Source organism: Malus sylvestris, chromosome 2 (assembly GCF_916048215.2).
Source record: "Malus sylvestris chromosome 2, drMalSylv7.2, whole genome shotgun sequence".
Classification (NCBI taxonomy): Eukaryota; Viridiplantae; Streptophyta; class Magnoliopsida; order Rosales; family Rosaceae; genus Malus; species Malus sylvestris.
Window position 1 is genome coordinate 35,782,727 of NC_062261.1, and position 21,862 is coordinate 35,804,588.

General features: G+C 40.4%; 2 protein-coding genes and 1 long non-coding RNA gene across 3 annotated transcripts; 2 read left to right on the top strand and 1 right to left on the bottom strand.

Moving 5' to 3' along the window:
- The first annotated feature begins 766 nt into the window (after positions 1-766).
- LOC126597630 (phenylacetaldehyde reductase-like) lies at positions 767-5,390 on the top strand. Its single transcript, XM_050264440.1, has 6 exons — positions 767-976; positions 2,565-2,734; positions 2,875-3,066; positions 3,511-3,673; positions 4,333-4,519; positions 4,996-5,390. Exons 1-6 carry the CDS (start codon positions 859-861, stop codon positions 5,132-5,134), a joined length of 969 nt encoding a protein of 322 aa, XP_050120397.1. The 5' UTR covers positions 767-858; the 3' UTR covers positions 5,135-5,390.
- A 10,387-nt stretch (positions 5,391-15,777) lies between these two features.
- LOC126597740 (uncharacterized) lies at positions 15,778-18,806 on the bottom strand. Its single transcript, XR_007614316.1, has 3 exons — positions 18,705-18,806; positions 16,750-16,907; positions 15,778-16,665 (listed from the first exon to the last, which is right to left on the bottom strand). It is a non-coding gene; the product is annotated as an uncharacterized LOC126597740 (long non-coding RNA).
- Positions 18,807-19,482: 676 nt separating this feature from the next.
- LOC126597673 (phenylacetaldehyde reductase-like) lies at positions 19,483-21,826 on the top strand. Its single transcript, XM_050264486.1, has 5 exons — positions 19,483-19,694; positions 20,341-20,510; positions 20,647-20,838; positions 20,994-21,156; positions 21,293-21,826. The coding sequence occupies exons 1-5, from the start codon at positions 19,574-19,576 to the stop codon at positions 21,607-21,609; spliced, it is 963 nt and encodes a 320-aa protein (XP_050120443.1). The 5' UTR covers positions 19,483-19,573; the 3' UTR covers positions 21,610-21,826.
- The last annotated feature ends 36 nt before the right edge of the window (positions 21,827-21,862 follow it).

The following is a 21,862-nucleotide window of genomic DNA, read 5'->3' on the forward strand; positions in this document are numbered from 1 at the left end:
GGTAGTGGCATCTCGAACATAGCGACACCTCAAGTCCAAAATCTATGGTTGGTTTTGACTCATGGCTTGGTAAGATGGAGCAAAATTTTGGTGCATTAACAAGCAGCATTATCAACGACTTTTTAAGTTTTGGATTGCGATTTGAAGTCAGTTAAATAATAAAAAATTCAAAATTGTCCTTAAATTGCTTACGAAATCAAACGCAACTGGGAACGAGGAGAAGAGGGGCGGCAGAGGACAAATGCTGGTGAGAAAAATCAGAAGTTTCAATTTTTGCAAGACTATTAACTAACAGTCAACAGGAGGGTGCTGGGAAATTAAGTAAGAATTCATAATTACATGCATAAACAAGCGCTCCAAATCAAAAGTACTTTGTCTTCATCAATTTTTTTAATATAGGAGGTATCCCACGTGACATCGATGACTAATCCGTCTCCTCACGCAGTCTCGGTTCCAAATGATGTGACAACTTACTTTTAGGCTCTGAATCAAATGATGTTAAAGCAAAGTTTGTGATCCTAAAAAATACATATGTGAGAGTTTGAACTAATAGTTTGCTTAAGTAGATATTTAGTTGTGATGACGGTAGTATTGCAAGAAAAATGAAACAGAATAAAGAAAGAAAGACTAAAATCAATGACTAAAATTAAACACTAAGAAAAAAAACGAAAAACTTGACTGAGTCAAAGCCCAAGGCAAAAAAAAAAAAAATAAATAAAAAGAAAGCAAGAGCAATAAACTAACTGCATATAAAAGCACCAATCGGCAACTGCAAGGCAACTAACTACATATAAAAGCACCGATCGGCAACTGCAAGGCCTTCACTGTCTGAGAGAGAGAGAGAGAGAGAGAGAAAGGATGAGCGGAGGAAGTAAAGTGGTTTGTGTAACAGGAGCATCCGGGTTCATAGCATCATGGGTGGTGAAGTTCCTACTGCAAAGGGGTTATACTGTCAAAGCCACTGTACGTGACCCAAGTAAGTATACATACATACATATATATATATATATATATGATATTTAATTAATTTATTTGTTTTTTCTCTTAGCTTGCTTCGTCAAATTGTTGTATTTCAAGTTTCTGGGTTTCAGTTCGGTGTTTATTTTTGGGTTTTCTTATGTAAGTCCTCGATAACTTCATATATTAGCAAAAAAACACTTTAAACGCAGTACTATAAATAAAATAAAAATAAACAAAAAAACCCGACTTAAGCTGTAACTCCAAAGGGATTTCACAACTAAGAAATCAATGACTGCAACAAATTAAGAGGGGTGTTATTCACACATCCCATTTTACAAAGGTATGCGAAAAATTAATTAAGGTGTGTGGATATCACATCTTCAAATTAATAGATAAGGAGTTATTTTCTCCAATTGAGCTCTGAAGGAGCTCATTCGGGCAAAAGAAGGAAAAGCCCAAGTCGAGCAAGCAAAAGTGGAAACAGCCCAATCCGGCAACTTGGGAAAGGGCCTTTGGGGCAAACTGGGTGAAGCCCTTCGGGCAAAAGAGAAAGATCTTACTCTACATAAGGGTCCCATTGGACATTTAAAATTGTTCACCCCCAAATTTGTAATGGGCCTTGCGGGCAAGCTGAGATTTACTTAGTCAATAAATTGGTGATTGCGAGCTTGGCACCACTAGTTATTGTTGGTAGATGAGATTTGAGTGATGAAGATTGCGTTATTTAACTTCTAATAAAAAAATTGTGTCATTAAGTGAGAGTGGCTCGACTTAGGTTCTTTCTTTGCCTTATATGATAAGGACTTTACTTATATAGAGAAATAACTCACAATATGTAAATGGTGAAGAGAAAGAGAAATTGTTTAAGTGCCTTGTATTGAAATGACAATAACAATTCAAAAAGAGAATTCGTATTGCAATGGAGGAATACTTGTAAAGACAACAAAGATATAATGAATTGAAAGAGTGCTTTGACTTTAATTGAAAGAAATGAAAGAGCTTGCAATATTGAAGAAAGCTTTGAAATTTGAAATGAAAATGGTGCAGCTGTAAAGAGATTTGTTTGATTGTTTGAGTGTCCTCATAATCATGCCTTGGTTTCCTTTATATAGAAAACAACGCCTAGTTTGAAAACAAAGCCACTTAATGCAACTTCTATCTCCCCCAAACCCACCTCCTTAGGAAATGATATCAAAAGAAGCCATTTGATGCATTCCACCGTCCAAATCACTTGCATGAGAAAGATCTACAAACATATATATATATATATATATATATGTATATATATCATATAATCATGGGTGTCACTTGATATCTGTAAGCCTAACATGTGCCACTTGATGCAAGTCTAGCCCAATTTCACAATATCCCCACAAAATGCCATACTTTGGCTTTAGTCCCAAATGAGTGAAATTTGCCAATTTTAGGCACAAACAAGTTCGTAACCAATACAAAAGGATAGCGATAACATTATTGCATATACATTTCTTTCCACCTCGCTCCCACAATAGCTATGGTTGATAAAGAAGAGTAAAGGAATGTTTTAATTCTTGGAAACTTGTGTTCGTAAGTCAGCTCACCAGTCCTGTTTTTGTATGTCACAGATGATCCAAAGAAAACACAACACTTACTCTCACTAGATGGAGCAAAAGAAAGGCTTCATTTGTTCAAAGCAGATTTATTAGAAGAGGGATCTTTTGACGCTGTCGTTGATGGATGTGAAGGAGTTTTTCATATGGCATCGCCTGTACTAATGTCAGTCACTGACCCACAGGTAATCTCTTCACCTTCATTGTCAGAGCTTTATTACATGCGGCATGAACCTAAGTTTTGCATCTCGAGCTGTTTGTTTATATAATCTGTTACATTCTAAAATTCAGACCCTAAAATATTGGTAGTTTAATATCTTGTCAGGCAGAACTACTTGACCCTGCTGTGAAGGGAACACTGAATGTCCTCAGATCATGCGCGAAATTTCCGTCTATCAAAAGGGTGGTTCTAACATCCTCCATAGTATCAATTGTATTTACTGGAAAGCCTCTTTCTGCTGATACTGTAGTTGATGAATCTTGGTTTTCAGATCCAGCTTTCTGTGAAAAAGCAAAGGTTTGTACAGTACATATGTTAATTTAATTTTACGACAGACTTATCATTTATGTAAGGGGAATGTGAGCGTCCAGCTAGCTTCCAGTTTCATGCATTAATATAAGAACTCGTCCTCCCTTGGTTTTTCTTTTCTGTCTCCGTTCTCAATGATTTATTTGTTCACATACTCTGCAGAAGTCGATTGTGCTTATCGTGCTTTTTCTAAGGATGTCTCAGTTGTTATCTCTCTCTCTCTTAACGAGTTTGATTATGAGCAACTTTTACGACTCTTTAAACATGTCTTGTCAACCGCACAATTCATGCTCATATGTTTGTTTGCTTATCTTGGTCTGGTTGACATACCTGTTGTAATTATGTGATAAGAATCATACGATTTAAATCTGATTGCTTTCATTCTTTAAAAAAAATGCATTCATTGTTCTTATCGTCTTTGGTTTTCATCAGCTTTGGTATGCACTTTCAAAAACCTTAGCTGAGGAAGCTGCTTGGAAGTTTGTGAAGGAGAATGGAATCGATTTAGTTGCAGTAAATCCAGGGGTGGCGATTGGCCCTCTTTTACAGCCAACTCTGAACTCAAGCTCGGAGCTACTTCTCAAACTCTTTGATGGTACGCTTACGGAAGTAGAATAAAATCTTTAGACACGAAATTTTAGGAGCATAGTCAGGAAAGAGGACTAAGTTTGTAGTTATAAGAAATCTTAAAACACGTGTTTACTGAAGTTGGGAAACCTGTTTACTCTTACTGAAAAATAAAAATGACATTTGAAGGCTTGCATGCTTGCGTTCTTCAGGTTTCAACAATAGATATTTGACCATATAACAGAAAAGCTATTAGGCATATGAAATATTATTGTAGCACATATCTGCGGTATCATATACCATGCTTTTAATCGCTGGATCCGCATATCCAGTACCATATTGTAGACCATATCTTGTAGTGTGTTCATATCCATAATTCTTTGGTAATTTATGAATCTCAGATAATTGAGTTCATCGTTTTTAGTTTTCATCGCAAAGTTACTGTTGCTCTGTCATAACTTCTGCATTATTCAAAATAGAGGACTTGCATTTAACCAATGCAACTCAATCATTGAAAGTTCGTTTTACTATTTCTTGCACAGATCTTTTATGATTGTTTGGGATTGGGACCTTATTGAGCTCATCATTTGCAGTCTCTTCTGTATTCAAGTGTCATCAATATGCTGCTCCTTCTCTGGAAACTTAAATCTATGAAAACTTATTGTTCCTAATTTATCATTTATGCAGGAACCGGAAAATTTCCAAATGCAACTCACAGATGGGTTGATGTTAGAGATATTGCTAATGCACATATTCTAGCCTTTGAGAATCCTTCAGCTAGTGGGAGGTATTCTATAGTTGGAAGTGTAGCACACTATTCTGTGGCCGTTAAAATTCTGCGTGATCTCTTCCCTGCTCTCAATCTTCCGGAAAAGTAAGTTGCTAAACATAGCCACATCATTGCATCTTAATTATACATGTGTTACAGGCACTTCTAAGGATAGTGTGGGTTTACTTATGCACTCTAGGGTCCTGTTTACTTATGCACTCTAGTGTCCTGTTCTGTGGCTTTTCCTTTTGAGAATATCGTAATTAGCATATATTAGGTATTTTGAGATGGAGGTTATCACTAGAGACGTAGTTTTGTGAAAGGGATTCCTGGCTCTTTTTGTTTTCTGTTGTTTTGGATGATTTCTGAATCTTCACGGTCTGAATAAGCTATTTGAATGGTTTAAATTTTTGAATTTCCGAACCCAAATATCGATCCTGAAAGTAAATGGCGTGCTAAAGAGTCAGATAGTGTACTGTACTGTAAATTTGTTCACCGTCTCTTGATTTCCCAACACAGAATACTTGGACACGAGTTTCCAATGTTCAATATTAACCAATTTATGTGTCTATTCTGGGTAGATGTGCAGATGATCAACCTTTCGCACCAACTTACCAGATATCCAAGGAAAGAGCTGAGACTTTGGGTGTTGTGTATACTCCTCTGGAGGTGACTTTGAAGGACGCCGTTGAAAGTTTGAAGCAGAAGAACTTCTTCTAATCATGGAACTCGTCGATGTTGAGCAATTAAGTTAATAATCATGACACAAGTACTTGTACATTATCATGCCAATCTGCTCATAAATGTTACCGTAGGGGTGCTTTTCGTGATACTTCAAAGTTTGTGAAATAAAATGTGAAGTATTTGGTCTGGAGAAAGTACTAGCCATTGTTATTCGTGAGACACTAAAACTCATTTTAAATATTTTGTTAAACCAAATAATTGGTGTCTTGAAGAGTCGTCTTTTTGGCTCGGACTCTCCACTTCAGTTGTTGCTTTTCTTTCTGTTACTAGCATTTCTTTGATACTTTCCCAAGGAAGTCTCCAGGTATTTCTCTCATTTTATCTTTTTTGATTATACAAAGGGGGTAAGGAAATCTGCACCGGTTGCACACTTTTTACAATTTGGCAAATCTGAGTATACTTTTTAGTCACACAATGGACAATCTCTAACGCAACTAAGATTTAATTTCACCGCTCAATAAATATTTGTCATGTGTTTTAAAGTATAATACCATCCAATAGACAACTAATAAGTGATGAATTACTGACACGAAAGAATCTCTTCAACGCGTGATAGACACTGGCCCTCTTTGCTTTTTAAACACAAATTGGGTGCACGTTGGAGTAAATAAGTTCAGGTACCGTACTCTTTTTTCTGTCTCCATGCCGCAAGTACCGATGACGTGTTGATTTGCAGTGTTCGAGCAGATGAAATAAGCAGATCCCTTCTAAATCAATCTTTAATTCATAAACAATGACTTCCAACAAGATTAAAGTGTTTTCCTTTCATAATGCGTCTTTATTTGGTCCATCTTCATAGTAGACAACGGCGGGCCATTGCATAACAGATATTCTTCAGCTAACATTCCACCATTAAAAAAAAAAAAAAACACCAACTCTACCATTACATAACTGAAGTGGTTAGTGATATAGACAGAGAGAAAATGAGTGGAGAAACAAAGGTTGTGTGTGTAACAGGAGCCTCCGGCTACGTAGCGTCATGGCTCGTGAAGCTCTTACTACAAAGAGGTTATGCTGTCAAAGCTACTGTTCGTGATCCGAGTAAGTATTACTTCTACTGTAAAACCCCTTCCCAAATTTAGTTTATAATTTTACTAAGTTTTGGGTTTTTATTTAAAAAATTGTTTTTGGATCTTAATTGGTGAGCCCAAGGGCCCATCCCCTGATTTTTGTCCCCCGAGCCTCTCTCTCGGAGTAGGATTCTCTCATTTCTTTTTTCTCCCTTCCCTTCCGTCCCCTCTTAATTGAACAGTAACGGTTAAGCCACGTCAACATCTTATATTAATTTTTTATAGTAAGAGAAAGACAAAATAAGAGAATGTGAGAGGAGATGATGGAAAGAGGAAGGAAGGGAATCCTAGTCCTCTCATCTCTCTTCTATCTCAGTCCTCTCATTCTCTCCTCACTTTCTTGTGCTCCCTCTCTTTGTGCTCTCTTTTCCTCGAGCTCCCCTACACACACTCATGCACACTCACACAACACGGCGACCTCACCCCTCCCCACATCCTCATGCACACTCATGCCCAAGGGTTGATGTTTGTGTACACTGGTTGGAAACCGAACAACTCGGGGAGGTGTTTTCCTAGTTTTACCGACGAGTCCGGCGGCTTTTGAGCCAATTTATGGCCAAATCACGGAGAGTTGGTCGGCGTGCAAGGTATCAATCTCTTCGTCTCGCTGAGTACTACAATTTTCCTCTTTGTTTCACCTAATTTCGTTAAGTATTGAAGAAGTTATATTCCTTTGCATCTTACCCAGTTTTCGACGCCAAATAACGGCAAGTTAGACGTCGTGCAAGGTACCATTCTCTTCGTCTCGTTGAGAACTATGATTTTCATTTTGAATCACTCGAGTTCGTTGAGTATTGACAAAATTATGAACATTTAAAGTTTGTCCAATTTTTCGGCCGAAATCTGGCCTTCTTCTTCGTGGAGTCCGACGCCCCTGTAGACATCGAAATTTCGGTGAAATAAATGTTGACCAATAAGCTACAATTTCAACGCTCACGTGTAACATAAATTTTACACGTAGCATGTGACTAAATGAAAAAATCAAAATAAATCGGAAAAGTCATTAAACAGGACAAATGTCAACACCTGGCAGAAACGATTTATTTCATCTGAATATTATATTCAAAATTAGGCCTTGGAAAATTCTATAAAGAGAAGCCATTTCATTCATTTTGAAAAAAAAAAGGGAGATGACAACAAAACCAAGAAGCTTTGAAACTCTAAAGCACCCAAGCGAATCCCGAAGGATTAAGAAAGCTCTCTTCGTTCTTCGTCAAATCCTCCTTCAAGATCAAGCCCCGACCGCCCCCTCGAAGAAAGTATTCATCGTTCATCGTTTGTTCATCCTAAGATCAAGCCCCAACGACCCTTTGGATCAAAAACATCAACAAATCCACACATCCAACCGTTCTTCAAGATCAAGCCCAAAAGCCCTTAAAGATCCGTTCACCCATTAACCTTCAAGATTAAGCCCAAAACCCCTTGAAGAAATCCGCACAACCGTTTCTTCAAGACCAAGCCCAAAAGCCCCTTGAAGATCCGTTCGTCAACCTTCAAGATCAAGCCCCAACGGCACTCGGATCAATAACACAATCCATAAATCTACACATCACGAAGATCGAATCAGAGGCTAAATTTGTAGAAGAGATTGTAACTCCTAAATCATTAATACAAATATTATTTTGTACACGTGTTCTTGTCGCATTCATTACAGGAATTTCTGTGTTTACAAACTTGGCATGCCTGGTGGGACCTCTCTGCCTCTCATCTCTATCTTCAAATCCACAAGAACACACATGGCATCAAGTAAGGCTCAAGCTGTTCCCGTAACCAACGCGAAGAACAAGAGCATCCTCGTCGCAGGCGGTGTCACTTCAGGCATTATAACTCGAAGCAAGGCAAGAGCTCTTTCTGCCTCCTCTTCCACCCCTGTATCAACTCTACCGAGAAATAAGAGCACCTGAGGCACGAACCTGTGATCACCCTGGCCTCGCTAAGGGCGCCAATGGAGGAAAGCCTAAGGAAGTACTCTGGTTCCATGCTTTTCGATGCCGGCTCAAGCGGCAGTTCAGCCATGCAAGTCATGACCACTGGAGCGACTTCCATCGATGAGCAGCTGGCTCATATGAATGAAACAATCGCAAGGCTGACACGGACTGTGGAAGAAAAAGACTCACAAATTGCTGCACTCGTTAACCAATTAGAGGCGCATCACGATGAGAAACCCGACCTAAAGGGTAATGCACCAAAAAGAGGAGCTGACGAAGAAGGGGAGCCTCCGGCGGAGAAAGTCGAAGAGAAACCGGAGCCAAACCAGGCAATGACATTTATGGGATATCTCTCTATCTAGCAGTTGCAGGAGATGATCGCCAGCACCATCAGGGCGTAGTACGAATGAAGCTCGCATGACTCTGTACTATACTCAAAGCCCTACTCCAAGAAGATTGACGTTTTGAAGATGCCGATGAGTTATCAACCGCCAAAGTTCATGCAATTCGATGGAAAGGGAAACCCAAAGAAACATGTCGCCAATTTCATTGAAACCTGCAACAACGCGGGGATGGAAGGAGACTACCTCGCCAAGCAGTTTATGTGCTCGCTGAAAGGAAATGCCTTTGAGTGGTACACGGACCTAGAGCCTAAGTCCATCAACAGCTAGGAGCAATTGGAAAGGAAATTCCTCAACCGCTTTTACAGCACCCACCGCACTGTGAGCATGCTAGAGCTGACAAGCACAAAGCAATGGAGGGATGAGCCAGTCGTGGACTACATCAACTGATGGCGCAATCTAAGCCTCAACTGCAAGGACAGGCTCTCGGAGATCTCTTCAATCGAGATGTGCGTCCAAGGCATGCAATGGGGGTTACACTATATCCTTCAAGGTATCAAACTACGGACATTCGAAAAGTTAGCCACCTGTGCCCATGACATGGAGCTGAGCATTGTTCACCATGGAAAAAAAAGCCAATCACCAACTTCAAGAAAGACAAGGTGTTTGCCCCAAATGTAGATAAAACTGGGAAGAAGCCCGCGAAGAAAGCGTTTACCCTCAACGCTGCGCCTATCAAGATCTCCTCCAAAACCAAAGCAAAGGAGATAAAGAGAGATGAGCCTCTTCACACCCAAGACAGGTACAAAAGCACCTTGAGGGAATTAGAGTAGAAGGCGTACCCTTTTCCTGACTCAGACATAGATGCAATGTTAGATGACTTGCTAGAAAAGAAGGTAATCGAGCTACCCGAATGCAAGCGGCCTGAAGAGATGAATCGCGTAAACGATCCTAAATACTGCAAGTACCATCGATCGTGAGCCATCCTGTTGGTAAGTGCTTCGTCCTCAAAGAGCTCATCATGAAGCTAGCACAACAAGGTGAATCGAGCTCGACCTTGAAGACACGGCCGCAACACATACTACTAGAATTGCATTTGGATCCTTCGATCCCGTGCCTTTCCAAGCGACACCTGACCATTCCTATCAATGCTCAAGTTGCACGATACTTTCTACGCAACCATTGCCAAGGGCAAACGACCAGGGTGCACTTACCAATGATGAAGAAGGATGGACGTTGGTGAACTATAAGAAGACGAGGAAGCCAAGACCACAAGCTATAAGGTCAAAATGAGAGTAAGGGAGAAAGCACCGTCGCCGCAACAGTAAGAAGCCTAAAAGAAACAGAAAAGCTGCCAAACCAACGTATGCTGGGGAACCTATGGATCAAGAGCCACGCATTCCTGTCTCATTGCATGAGTACTTCCCGAATGACTTTTTCCAATAGTGCACTACCGTCGCCTGTCACATGGTTGAAGTAGAGATGGAAGAGCCCTTAAAAGGCAAAGCTATCGCCACTGAGGGAGAAAAAACTCTCACGCTTAAAGAATGTTTGCCAACACACTTTAGTGTCGCGGAAGTGCTATGATTGCCAAAGAAGATGCGAAAAGCATTGGTAGCGGTCTGGGCAAGTCCCGATGACCACGAAGTGCAAGAAAGCAAGAACGAAGGCTTGAAGCTTCGACTACATGAATGTGCCATATGTTGTGTCACCGAGGACGCAATCCACTTCACTGACGAAGATTTGCTGCTAGGATCCAAGCCTCACAACCGTCATCTCTTCGTCTCTGGGTACATCAGGGAGCACAAAGTCAACCGCATGCTTGTGGATGGTGGATAAGCCATAAACATCATGCCAAAGTCAACAATGACTACAATCGGCATTAAGACAGATGAACTGTCCCTAAGTCGTCTTCTAATGCAAGAACTTTCTACGGCTTGTTCTTAGGAAGGCCTTGGATCCATGCGAATGAAGTAGTACCTTCCACCCTTCACCAATGCTTAAAATTTTACTGAGAAGGAGTGAAGGTGATCTATGGCGACACCAAACCATTCACCGAAGTCGAATCACATTTTGCAGACTCCAAGTTCTACATGGATGAAGACATGGTGTCTGAAGGTCTTCCAAAAGAGATCAAATCCACGAGCAAAGCAACATTTAAAAAGCAGGAGTGGCAAGCCATGCCCAAGAAGCAAGAAGGAGAAGCCATACCGTCTTCAAGCAAGAGCGATGATGATCTTGCTAAACCTGCAACAACCAAAGGGAGTAGGACGCCCTCAAATGGACCAAACACACCTGTCTTCCGATACATCCCGATGTCGAGAAGAAAGAATGGTCAATCTCCGTTCGAAACTGGAGCAGGCAAAGCCGATGCACAACAGCACATGGATAATGTAAAGTTGCTCAAAACGAACGGATTTTTACCTCTGACACAGCTAAGCGATGCTAAGGTTGCAAGACTACCACAAGGCTTTATAAAAGCTCTACCAAAAGGGGTGGAACCAAGCTTTCTCCCAACCAAGAGGATCGAAGAAGGTTTTGATCTAAATGCCTACAAACTTATGTCGAAAGCGAGGTACGACTTCGCTTCTTCTTTAAATCCTGGAAATAAGGTTTCAAACACCGTCAACAATAAAGAACGTGACCTTACTGAGACTCAAAAGAAGTTGAAGAAGCATGGTTACGAAGTTGACAACAACAAAGCTGGACTTGGTTTCACACCAAATGCACTTGTGAAGATTTCAAGCAAAGCAAAAAATGCTAGCACTTAACACATCAGTGTGAGCATTGAATAAGATCAAAATGAGCCTATATCCGTCCCTCAGACGTCAGTCTTCGATATGACGAATCGTTCAAGACCCAGAACGTCAGCACTTAATCGCATTGGTGGTCAAAACCGAACCTCCATCTTCAAGAGGCTTAACATGCTAACACCCCCAAGCTCTGTTTTTGAACGGTTGTCAAAACCTAAGAAGCAAAGCAATACGGCTAGCTCTCATCTTTTTCGGTCAGCTTTGGAAAGACTTGAAGACAACATGAAGTTTTCCAGAAATGGAGAGGAAGAAAAGCTCGACAGGTTAGCAGAGAAAGATGATATATGAAGCTCAATTCCTTTAAGGATGAAAAGCCAAGGAATCTTGGAGGTTGACACAAATAGACCACTGAAAGTAAGAAAGCGCACCATCATCCACACAGGACAATCTTCATGCCAACAAGCCCAAGAGGACGACACTGAAGGGGAGGTCCAAGACATATTCCCCATCAATATCCAAAAAGACAAAGAAGATGAAATCTCTAAGGAAGACATCGCTTCTGGCTCTTTCGACTCAAAGTCGTAGCCTCGACCGCTGGGGGCATGCTTCAAGTCAAGCGAAGTTAAAGGATGGGCTCATGTCGCTTCAAAGAAATTACATAAGAAGCCTACGTTGCATCCATAAATTCACCAGTCGAAAAGGGGGCAAGAAACCATTGTTAATACACTTTCAAGCCTGGATGAAGCTGAGATTGACAACACGATCAAAGGTGATCTAATTCAAGAGGTCATGGAATCAGGATGGGACTTAAATGTTGCCTTTAAAAAATCAAGGGAACTTCGCGCTTGCATAGATTTTCGTAGCTACAACACCCGACAGGATGACACTGAAGAAGAAGTCCAAGATGTCTTCCACATCACGATCCAAGAAGGCAAAGAAGACGAAATCCCCGAAGAAGATGTCACTGCTGCGCCACTACAACTTGAAGATGAGGGGCAAGCCACGATTGATGATCTCAAGGAGCTCAACTTAGGCACAAAAGAAGAGCAGAAACCTATTTTTGTAAGTGCGTTGCTAAGTGTGGATGAGATAGAGGAGTATTACCAACTGCTATTAGAGTACGAAGACGTCTTTGCTTGGACCTACAAGGAAATGCTTGGCCTTGACCCTGTCATCGCTGTGCATTATCTTGCAGTCAAGCCTAGAATGCGACCGATAAAGCAAACTCAAATGCGCTATCGATCCGAGCTCATTCTATAAATCGGGGCAGAGATTGACAAGCTAATCAAAACAGGCTTCATTCAAGAGGTGCAATACCCCAAGTGAATCTCCAACATCATCATCGTCCTTAAGAAATCTAATTAAATACGTGTTTGCGTAGACTTCTGAGACCTCAACGACGCTTGCCCGAAGAACAACTTCCCCTTGCCAATCATCCAAATCATGGTAGACGCAACCACTGGCCATGAGGCACTGTCATTCATGGATGGCTCTTCTGGATACAATCAAATTCGCATGGTTCTCGAAGACGAGGAACTAACAGCCTTCCGCATTCCAAAAAGTATCTACTGCTACAAGGTGATGCCCTTTGGTTTGAAGAACGTTGGAGCTACATATCAACGTGCAATGCAGAAAATCTTCAATGACATGCTACACAAAAACGTAGAATGCTATGTAGACGATGTGGTGGTCAAGACAAAGAAAAGATTATACCACTTGAAGGATTTACGAATAGTGTTCGAAAGGCTGGGAAAATACAACCTCAAGATGAACCCGTTAAAATGTGCGTTTGGCGTTACATCCAGAAAGTTCCTCGGTTTCATTGTCAAACATCGTGGTATTGAAGTGGACCAATAAAAAATCAAGGCCATTCAAAGCATGCCTGAGCCAAGAAACCTGCACGAGCTGAAAAGTCTACAAGGACGGCTAGCCTTCATCAGACGCTTTATCTCCAATCTTGCAGGGCGTTATCAATCGTTCAGCCGACTCATGAAGAAGGATGTTCCGTTCATATGGGACGAAGCATGCCCCAATGTTTTTGAAAGCATACAAAAATATTTGTCAAGTCCACCTATCTTGGGAGCGCCTATGCTCGGGAAACCACTCATATTGTACATCGCCGCTCAGGAAAGTTCAGTTGGAGCACTCTTGGCGTAAGAGAATGAATCCCAGAAAGAATGAGCGCTCTACTACCTCAGTCGAACTCTCACCGGCGCCGAGTTGAACTACTCCCTAATAGAAAAGATGCGCCTTGCCTTGGTGTTCGTCATCCAGAAGCTCAGGCATTACATACATGCTTACACTATCCACTTGGTTACTAAAGCGGACCCGGTCAAATATGTCATGTCCAAACTAGTCTTGACAGGGCGATTCGCTAAATGGGCATTGCTTCTTAATCAATATGAGATCATCTATGTCTCAGCTAAAGCCGTCAAGGGGTAAGCGCTAGCAGACTTTCTTGCCGATCACCCAATCCCAGCTGATTGGAAAATCTCAGACGACTTGCCTGACGATGACGTGTTTTACAACGACATCTTCCCGACATGGATGGTGTTCTTCGACGGATCTGCACGAGCGGACGGAATGGGGGCAGGAGTAGTATTCATGTCGCCATAAAGACAAATACTACCTTATTCCTTCCAACTAAGCAAATTACGCTCCAACAACGTCGTTGAGTACCAAGCATTGATCATCGGGCTCCAAATGGCGATCAACATGGAAATCATAGCCCTCGAGGTATATGGCGACTCCAAGCTCATAATTAATCAACTCTTGACTGAATATGAGGTGAGGAAAGATGATCTTGTCCCATACTTCTAGTTGGTAACTCAATTGCTACAAAGGTTTGAGGCTGTAACACTGGAACATGTACTAAGAAAAGAATATCAAATGGCAGACGCTCTTGCCAACCTAGCCTCAAGCATGACATTAAGAGAAGATGAAGCTGCAGATGTGCTAGTCTGCCAAAGATGGGTGATCCCCTTCATCACTGAAATGCTACTAGATAATACGAATGTCATCTCAGTACTTCTAGTCGATGTTGAAGAGTGGAAACAACCGCTGATCGACTACTTAAAGCATGGAAAACTTCCAAATGATCCTAGACACCGCTCCGAAATACGTTGATGAGCACCTCGTTTCCTCTACTACAAAGAAACACTTTATCGGCGCTCTTTCGAATGAGTACTTTTGAGATGCCTCGGTGAGGAAGAAGCCAATCAAGCCATGGAAGAAGCACACTCAGGCATATGCGGGACGCATCAATCTGGACCAAAGCTACATTTCCAGCTCAAAAGAATGGGTTACTATTGGCCAAGCATGGTGAAGGACTGCTTGGAACATGCCAAAAGGTGCCAAGCCTGCCAATTCCATGCCACCTTCATACATCAACCACCTGAGCCATTACACCCTACGGCTACTTCATGGCCATTCGATGCATGTGGATTGGACGTCGTAGGACCAATTACTCCAAAGTCATATGTAGGAGAAGCTTACATCCTAGTTGCAACAAATTACTTCTCTAAGTGGGCTGAAGTCATACCCTTAAGGGAAGTAAAGAAGGAAACTGTCGTCCGTTTCATCAAAGAGCATATCATCCACCGGTACGGTGTGCCTCGCTACGTCATCATTGACAACGGAAAACAATTCTCCAACCGACTCGTGGATGAGTTATGCCAAAAATACAAGTTCAAGCAGCACAAGTCTTCCATGTATCATGCTCCAGCCAACGGTCTTACAGAAGCATTCAACAAAACATTGTGCAATCTCCTAAAGAAGGTGATCGGCCGAACAAAGAGAGATTGGTACGAAAGAATAAGCGAAGCACTTTGGGCATATCGGACGACACATAGGACTCCTACCTAAGCTACGCCTTATTCTCTGGTATATGGCGTGGAAGCTGTTCTACAGCTCGAAATTCAAATCCCCTCACTAAGAATGGCTATATAAGAAGGCTTGACTGATAAAGAGAATGCAAAGTTATGCCTTCAAGAGTTGGAAGCACTCGACGAAAGAAGGCTCGAAGCTCAACAACACTTGGAATGCTACCAAGCACGGCTATCCAAGGCATTCAACATGAAGGTCCGCCCAATGTCTTTCCAAATTGGAGATCTCGTCCTCGCATTGCGTAGGCCTATCATCACAACTCACAAGACAAAAAGCAAGTTCACATCAAAGTGGGATGGACCATACGTAATACAAGAGGTCTACACCAACGGCGCCTACTTAATCATGGCAGAAGACGACCTGAAGATCGGCCCTATCAATGGTAGATTCTTGAAGCGCTACTACCCCTAAAACAAATGCTCCACACTCCTGGCCCACAAGAGTATAAACTGTGTACGGTACAAAAAAAAAGCATTTGAACTACGTTATGACTTGATCCTTCCTCAACCAAGGGTACGTAGGCAACTTGAAACGTCAAAACTTCAAGTACAGTCACACCATCTAAAAAAACACTTTGAAGAATGAAGAGTAAATTCAAGAATGTAAATACTTTATTTCTTTAAAAGAAGGAGTCGGCTCCAAAGCCTTATTACAAGAAAAATAGAAGATACTACTTGAAAACTATGTCCCTAAAACTACGAAGGCGATCTTCAAGCAAGCCTTTCAAAGTTTTCAAACTCTTTACCTCGGTGGGAGACAAGATGGGTAACTCCATAGTCATGCATTTCTCTCGTTTTAAGCGTGAAATCTCCTATTGGTACTGAGAAAGTGTAGTTCCCTGCTCCGCGATAACACTTTCAAGTTGTGATACTTCGATTACCAACTGCTCTCGCTCTCGCACCAACGCATCTAGACGCACCTAGACAGAAGTTAAAGAAGTCCACGTGACTTGATAATCCCCCGAAGCAACTTGCTGAGAAGACCGGACTTGAGCCAGTGACAAGTTTATTGTTGCTAGTTGATGAGCTCTAACATCTGGACTCAACTTTTTCAAGGAAATAGCACGCAAGGAAGAATACTAGTCGAAGCGGCTATAAGTTAGGCAATTATGATCTTCAAGGATGAAGAATCAACATTAAGGTTGTCAATCACAGAAACAAGATTCGACAAATCCTCATTGAGCAACGTAAGGTCTTCCAACGGGCACTTATAAATCATCTCTTCAATATGGCTCTTGATATCCCTTGCCGCACTAAGACTGATGCGATGGATGAGTTACTCAGTACTACTAAGGTTCGGCCCTTTCAAAGAGATCTCAGAGCTAGCTGGCAAAGGTGTTGGACGCATGACGGGTTCTTGCATACCTCGACCTACATATGGCAAACTCGGGAAGTTCGACGGATTTGGAACAAGCTCTGTACCAGGCGGATCCCCGATCTCCATGTCTATAGGTAGGTCGCCTCCAAATAGCATCTCCGTATAGGAATAAAACTCTGCAGTTACCAAATCAAAAGGACAAGAAGGCCCAACCTAAAGAAGATAAAGAAAGATGTTAGAAACAAAAGCCAAAATGGTGAAAGCAGAAGAAGTCACGAGAGAAAAGGAAACACATACATCTCTCTCAAATGGCACATGATCATCAAATTGAGGAGGCATAAACACTTCTTTCTTCTTATGACGAAAATTGACATCGCTGTCAACCTGAGCACCCTCAATTGGTCGCTTATTTGAAACTTGTCGACGCTGCTGTAAAATAAATCCATCTTTGTGCGCTAAATGACAAATTTCAAGTTGAAATTGTTATCCTCCACTGTCTTTAAGAAATCTTAATTAAGGCAATATTGATATCTTTGCAAGTTGAGATTTCTTTTCCCTTTTGTCTCTTGCCTATTTGTTATTTGTTCCACGGACAATCTTGCATATATTTGGGGACTTGGATTGTCTGCCTTCCCATTTCGGTGCCCTCCCCATGCCCTCCTGTTTTGTGTGGTCACGGTTAAGCCACGTTAATATTTTATATTATTTTTTTATAAAAATAATAAAACAAAAAGAAATAGTAATATAAAATGTTGACGTGGCTTAACCGTGATCACAAAAACAGGAGAGCACGGGGAGGGCACCACAATTAGAGGGCAGACAATCCAAGTCCACACTACATCGGTGGGCTAATGGGCTAAAAGAAAAATAAGGACTTTAAATAGGTTTACCCTACTCTAACTAACATTGAGATTTTTTGTGGTAAGACCTATAATTACTAAATTGGTGATTACTATCGGTGTTATTAGAATAGGTCTCTCGGGCCTGTATCATCATTCTTCAATATGTGATTACTTTTGCAAATATATTTTTTATTTTATTTATTTATGTTTTCTTGGCTTTCATCTCACATGTCATTATTTCTCAAATAAAATCTAATTCAAATAAATATTTGGGACGTAGAGAATAAATGTGAGAGATTGTTGTAAAAATAAATATTGAGTTATGGTGTAAAAAATGAAGAATATTGAGTTATATAAAACCATTTTTAGTAATTTTTTGAATTTTTTATTATTAGAATAATCTTGGCCATTGATTTCAACATTATAACCAATGGAACACCAGGATTGTGCCACGTCAGGGTTTTTGAACTTTTATGGCGGCTGGATGGGCATATGCCTTTCCCCCAATAGGCCTCTCATTTTTCCAAAAGTGGAGCAAAGTTTCTTTGGGCAAGAAGGCAGTTTTACCTAGGGGTGGGCACGGTTTGGTTTGGTGCGGTTTTGAGTGAAACCAAAACCAAAACCGCAAGTTTTTGCTGTTTGGTTTGGTGCGGTTTTGAAGCTAAAACCGAAATGAAACCAAACCATTTGGTTCGGTTTGGTTTGGTTTTAAACGGTTTTGGTTTGGTTTCGTTGTTTGAAAAAACTATTATAATGCTAAAAACTACATTGTATGCTATCTTTGTTACTGTCACAGGAAAGTATGAATAGCCAAACACTACTTCATAAGCTAAACTAAAAGTAAAACAATTTGGCATCATTAATGATTGTAGTTAGAATTTTCTTAAACATAACCAGTTAAGGAGACGGAGGAAAGTTTTCAGCACTAAAAAAATAATTCATACCGCAACAAAATAATTCAACTTGATGGTGACAATATTAAAATTTAACTTAAAATAAGAGTCCATATCAACCAAAAAGGAACAAAGAAGACAAAGCTACAGAACAAAAAAAAAGCATTAAAACCCATTCGTTCAACAACATTTTCAGTCTTCCATGTCACCCCGGGATAATCAGGATGCAGTTTGAGCCTTTTAGGACCAAGGTTAAAGACTCTAGGTAAAAATACATAATTTTCTACGAAATTTTGAATCATTCACGACGTTAACTAGTACCTCCCTACAATATGCAAATATCATATATGCTTTCAATTGACATTCTAATGTTCTTGAACGAAGAAAAATCAAAGACTAACCAACGAAAAACCAAATCCCCTTTTGATTCAAAACCCAACCCTAAACCTAACCCTAAAATTAATCTCAAATCTATAAGTAAATTTAACTAAAACAAGTTATAAATCATAGTTCTTACCATATTAGAACTCTGAAATTTAGAAGCTAGGAGCTGGAGAGCCTGGAATGAAGAGGGAATGAGGCTGAAGGGGAGAGAGAGACAGCGCCTGGAGACTAGAAGTGGAAGAGTGCACGGATGAATAAAAACTTGAGAAAGAGAAGTTTTTGGTCTTAGACTCTTGGTTAGTCCACGGACTAGACTAGAAGAAAGAAAATAAAAGGTTATTTTATGTGGCCATGTTATGATGTGGTTGAGTCCATACTAAATGTATGGACTCAATGAAAATAACCAATTAAAATTTAACATTTAATAAAGGTATGCGGTTTCGGTTTCGGTTCGGTTTTGGAGGGCCGAAACCGAAACCAAACCGTTTTCCCCCTATTCGGTTCGGTTTCAAACCGAAACCGTTTTGAAACCGCAAAACCAAACCGTTCGGTTTGGTTTGGTTTGGTTCGGGTTTCGGTTGCGGTTTTCGGTTTTAAGTGCCCACCCCTAGTTTTACCCAATTACAAGCGCAATTGGGAACTACTGGAGATGCTCTAAATGTTCAAATTGCCCTCACTCACTTTCTAGAAGGAAGGTCAAAGCAGATTTCTTTGAATAATAAGCTAGATGTAGTTCGGGATCTTCAATTGGAAAACTAAATTGGTATTGAATCATTATTAATGAGATTCAAACCAAATATCTCTCACATCAATATCATAAGACTGGAGTAGGTGTTAAAGTCTAGAGTGCTAATTATACACTCCAAAAATCGCTTACCTCATCATGAACACCTCAAATGAGTGGTGGAGGATAGTGCCAAAAAAGAGTGGCGGACCATGAGTGCCAAAATGATCATCCCATTAAAAACTAACAATCAAGCTTAGAGAGAGAGAGAGAGAGAGATGAGTACTGTAGAAGGGAAGACTGTGTGCGTAACAGGAGCCTCAGGTTACATCGCATCATGGCTGGTGAAGCTCTTATTGCAAAAGGGTTATACTGTCAAAGGCACTGTTCGTGACCCAAGTCAGTATTTCTTAACTTGCTCATATATTGTGGTTCTTGGAATCCAAAACTTTTATGCAAAAGACAGGACTTGCAGCAGTGCTTTCGTTTGGATGTTAAGTTTTGTATATTAACAATTTATAGTTTTGGGTTAGTAAAAATAAATTGGTATACTAACTTAGCATTTCTGCTTCTCATTGCTTAAGAAACTAATTGTAATTAGACAGAAAATGAGACAATTGGCATGTAATTCAGTAGATTAAGAGCATTCGCCCTTGCATCCAGGACCCGTATTCAAATCTTCCTCCTCATAGTTTAATAAAAATTTTCCTCTCTTTTGTCAAAAAAAAAAAAAAAAAAAATCTAGAAAGAAAACGAGCCTTTCCCCCTCCCCCCTCTAATTAGTTTGAATTACGGTATATTTCAGAAGTAGTATCTTTTTTGTTCATATATGGCCCTACTCTTAAACTAATTGATTTTTAATTTGGAAATTTTGTTAAAATAATACCACCGGTGCCAAAAGACGAACATGTTAATCTATTTTTGGGCAACTTAATTGCCCACTTAAATCTCCCTAGTGCAGTCGATGTTTGTCATATGTGTGCTTATTTTGTGTTTAAATTTAATCAGTTCACTAATCACTATTTCCGTTTGTATATGCATGCAGATGATTCAAAGAAAACAGAACACTTGCGCTCATTAGACGGAGCCAAAGAAAGGCTTCATTTGTTCAAAGCAGATTTATTAGAAGAAGGGTCTTTCGACGCCGTAGTTGATGGATGCCAAGGTGTTTTTCATACAGCGTCCCCTGTACTGCTTTCAGTTACTGACCCTCAGGTTCGTCGCCCTTTTACATCATGATTGCATAGTCCAGAAAAAAGAAATCTGAAGAGTCTAAAGCATTGTATTTAATTACTTTCTGAAAATTGGCTTACTTTCCAGAAATTTAATGTTAAATCTGGAACTATTTTAGGGGGAACTACTTGACCCTGCAGTGAAGGGAACACTTAATGTTCTACAATCATGCGCGAAATTTCGTAGCATCACGAGAGTGGTTTTAACATCTTCACTTGCTTCAGTAATGATGACTGGAGCCCCTCTGACCTCTGATGTGGTTTTGGATGAAACATGGTATTCGGATCCACTTTTTTGTGAGAAGCACAAGGCATGTATAAATGTTCCCGTATTATCTTTCTTTGAGTTTTGCATTTTACTCCTCGTTAATTTATTATATTTCAATGTCAGTAGGAAAAATAATCTGATCTTGTTAGGTTAGCATGAACTGCAAGCTCATATGAACTTCTTTGTTCCTTTGCTCAGCAATGGTATTTGCTCTCAAAAACTTTAGCCGAGGAGACTGCCTGGAAATTTGCTAAAGGAAATGGGATTGACTTGGTGTCGTTGAATCCAGGGTTAACCATTGGTCCACTCTTACAACCAACACTTAATTTCTCCGTCGAGCTGCTTCGGAACTTCATGAGTGGTATTTTCAGTTACTCAATTACTTCTTGGGTTAATAGCTAGTAAAACATCATCAACCAGTCCCTTCGTATTTAAACAGTTGTCCTTGACTTGTGATGCAAGCAATTGATTGTGTTTTGTTTCTCCTTCTTGCTCAGGTACCCCAACAACTTTCAGTAATCCATTCGTTGACGTTAGAGATGTTGCCTCTGCTCATATTCAAGCCTTCGAAATTCCTTCAGCTAGTGGGAGATATTGTTTAGTTGGCCAAGTTGCTGACGACCTTGATACTCTAAAGATTTTACGGCAACTTTACCCGACTTTGACCCTTAATGAAGTTGTCAATCCCTCCGACTCAAAGTATAAAGTGTCCAAGGAGAAAGTAAAAGGTTTGGGAATCACTTTCCTTCCTCTGGAAACAAGTCTGAGGGACACTATTGAAAGCCTCAAGGAGAAGGGCTTCCTCAAGATTTAAACGCCTCAGTCTTCCTGCCGCATGTTAATCATGTGTAAAAATCACACTAAATAAAAAGTTCAATCTTTATAGAAGGATTGAACACATATGCAACCTCTAGTGATGCTTTCAAGTATGAACAATAAAATGTAATGTAATCTTTGGTCTTGGCAGCGCTTTAAACTCAATATTTTCATTATGAATAGTATGTTAACCCAATGAATTGGTGTCTTGAAGAGATGTCTCAACTCTTACTCTCCCACTCCAATTGTCG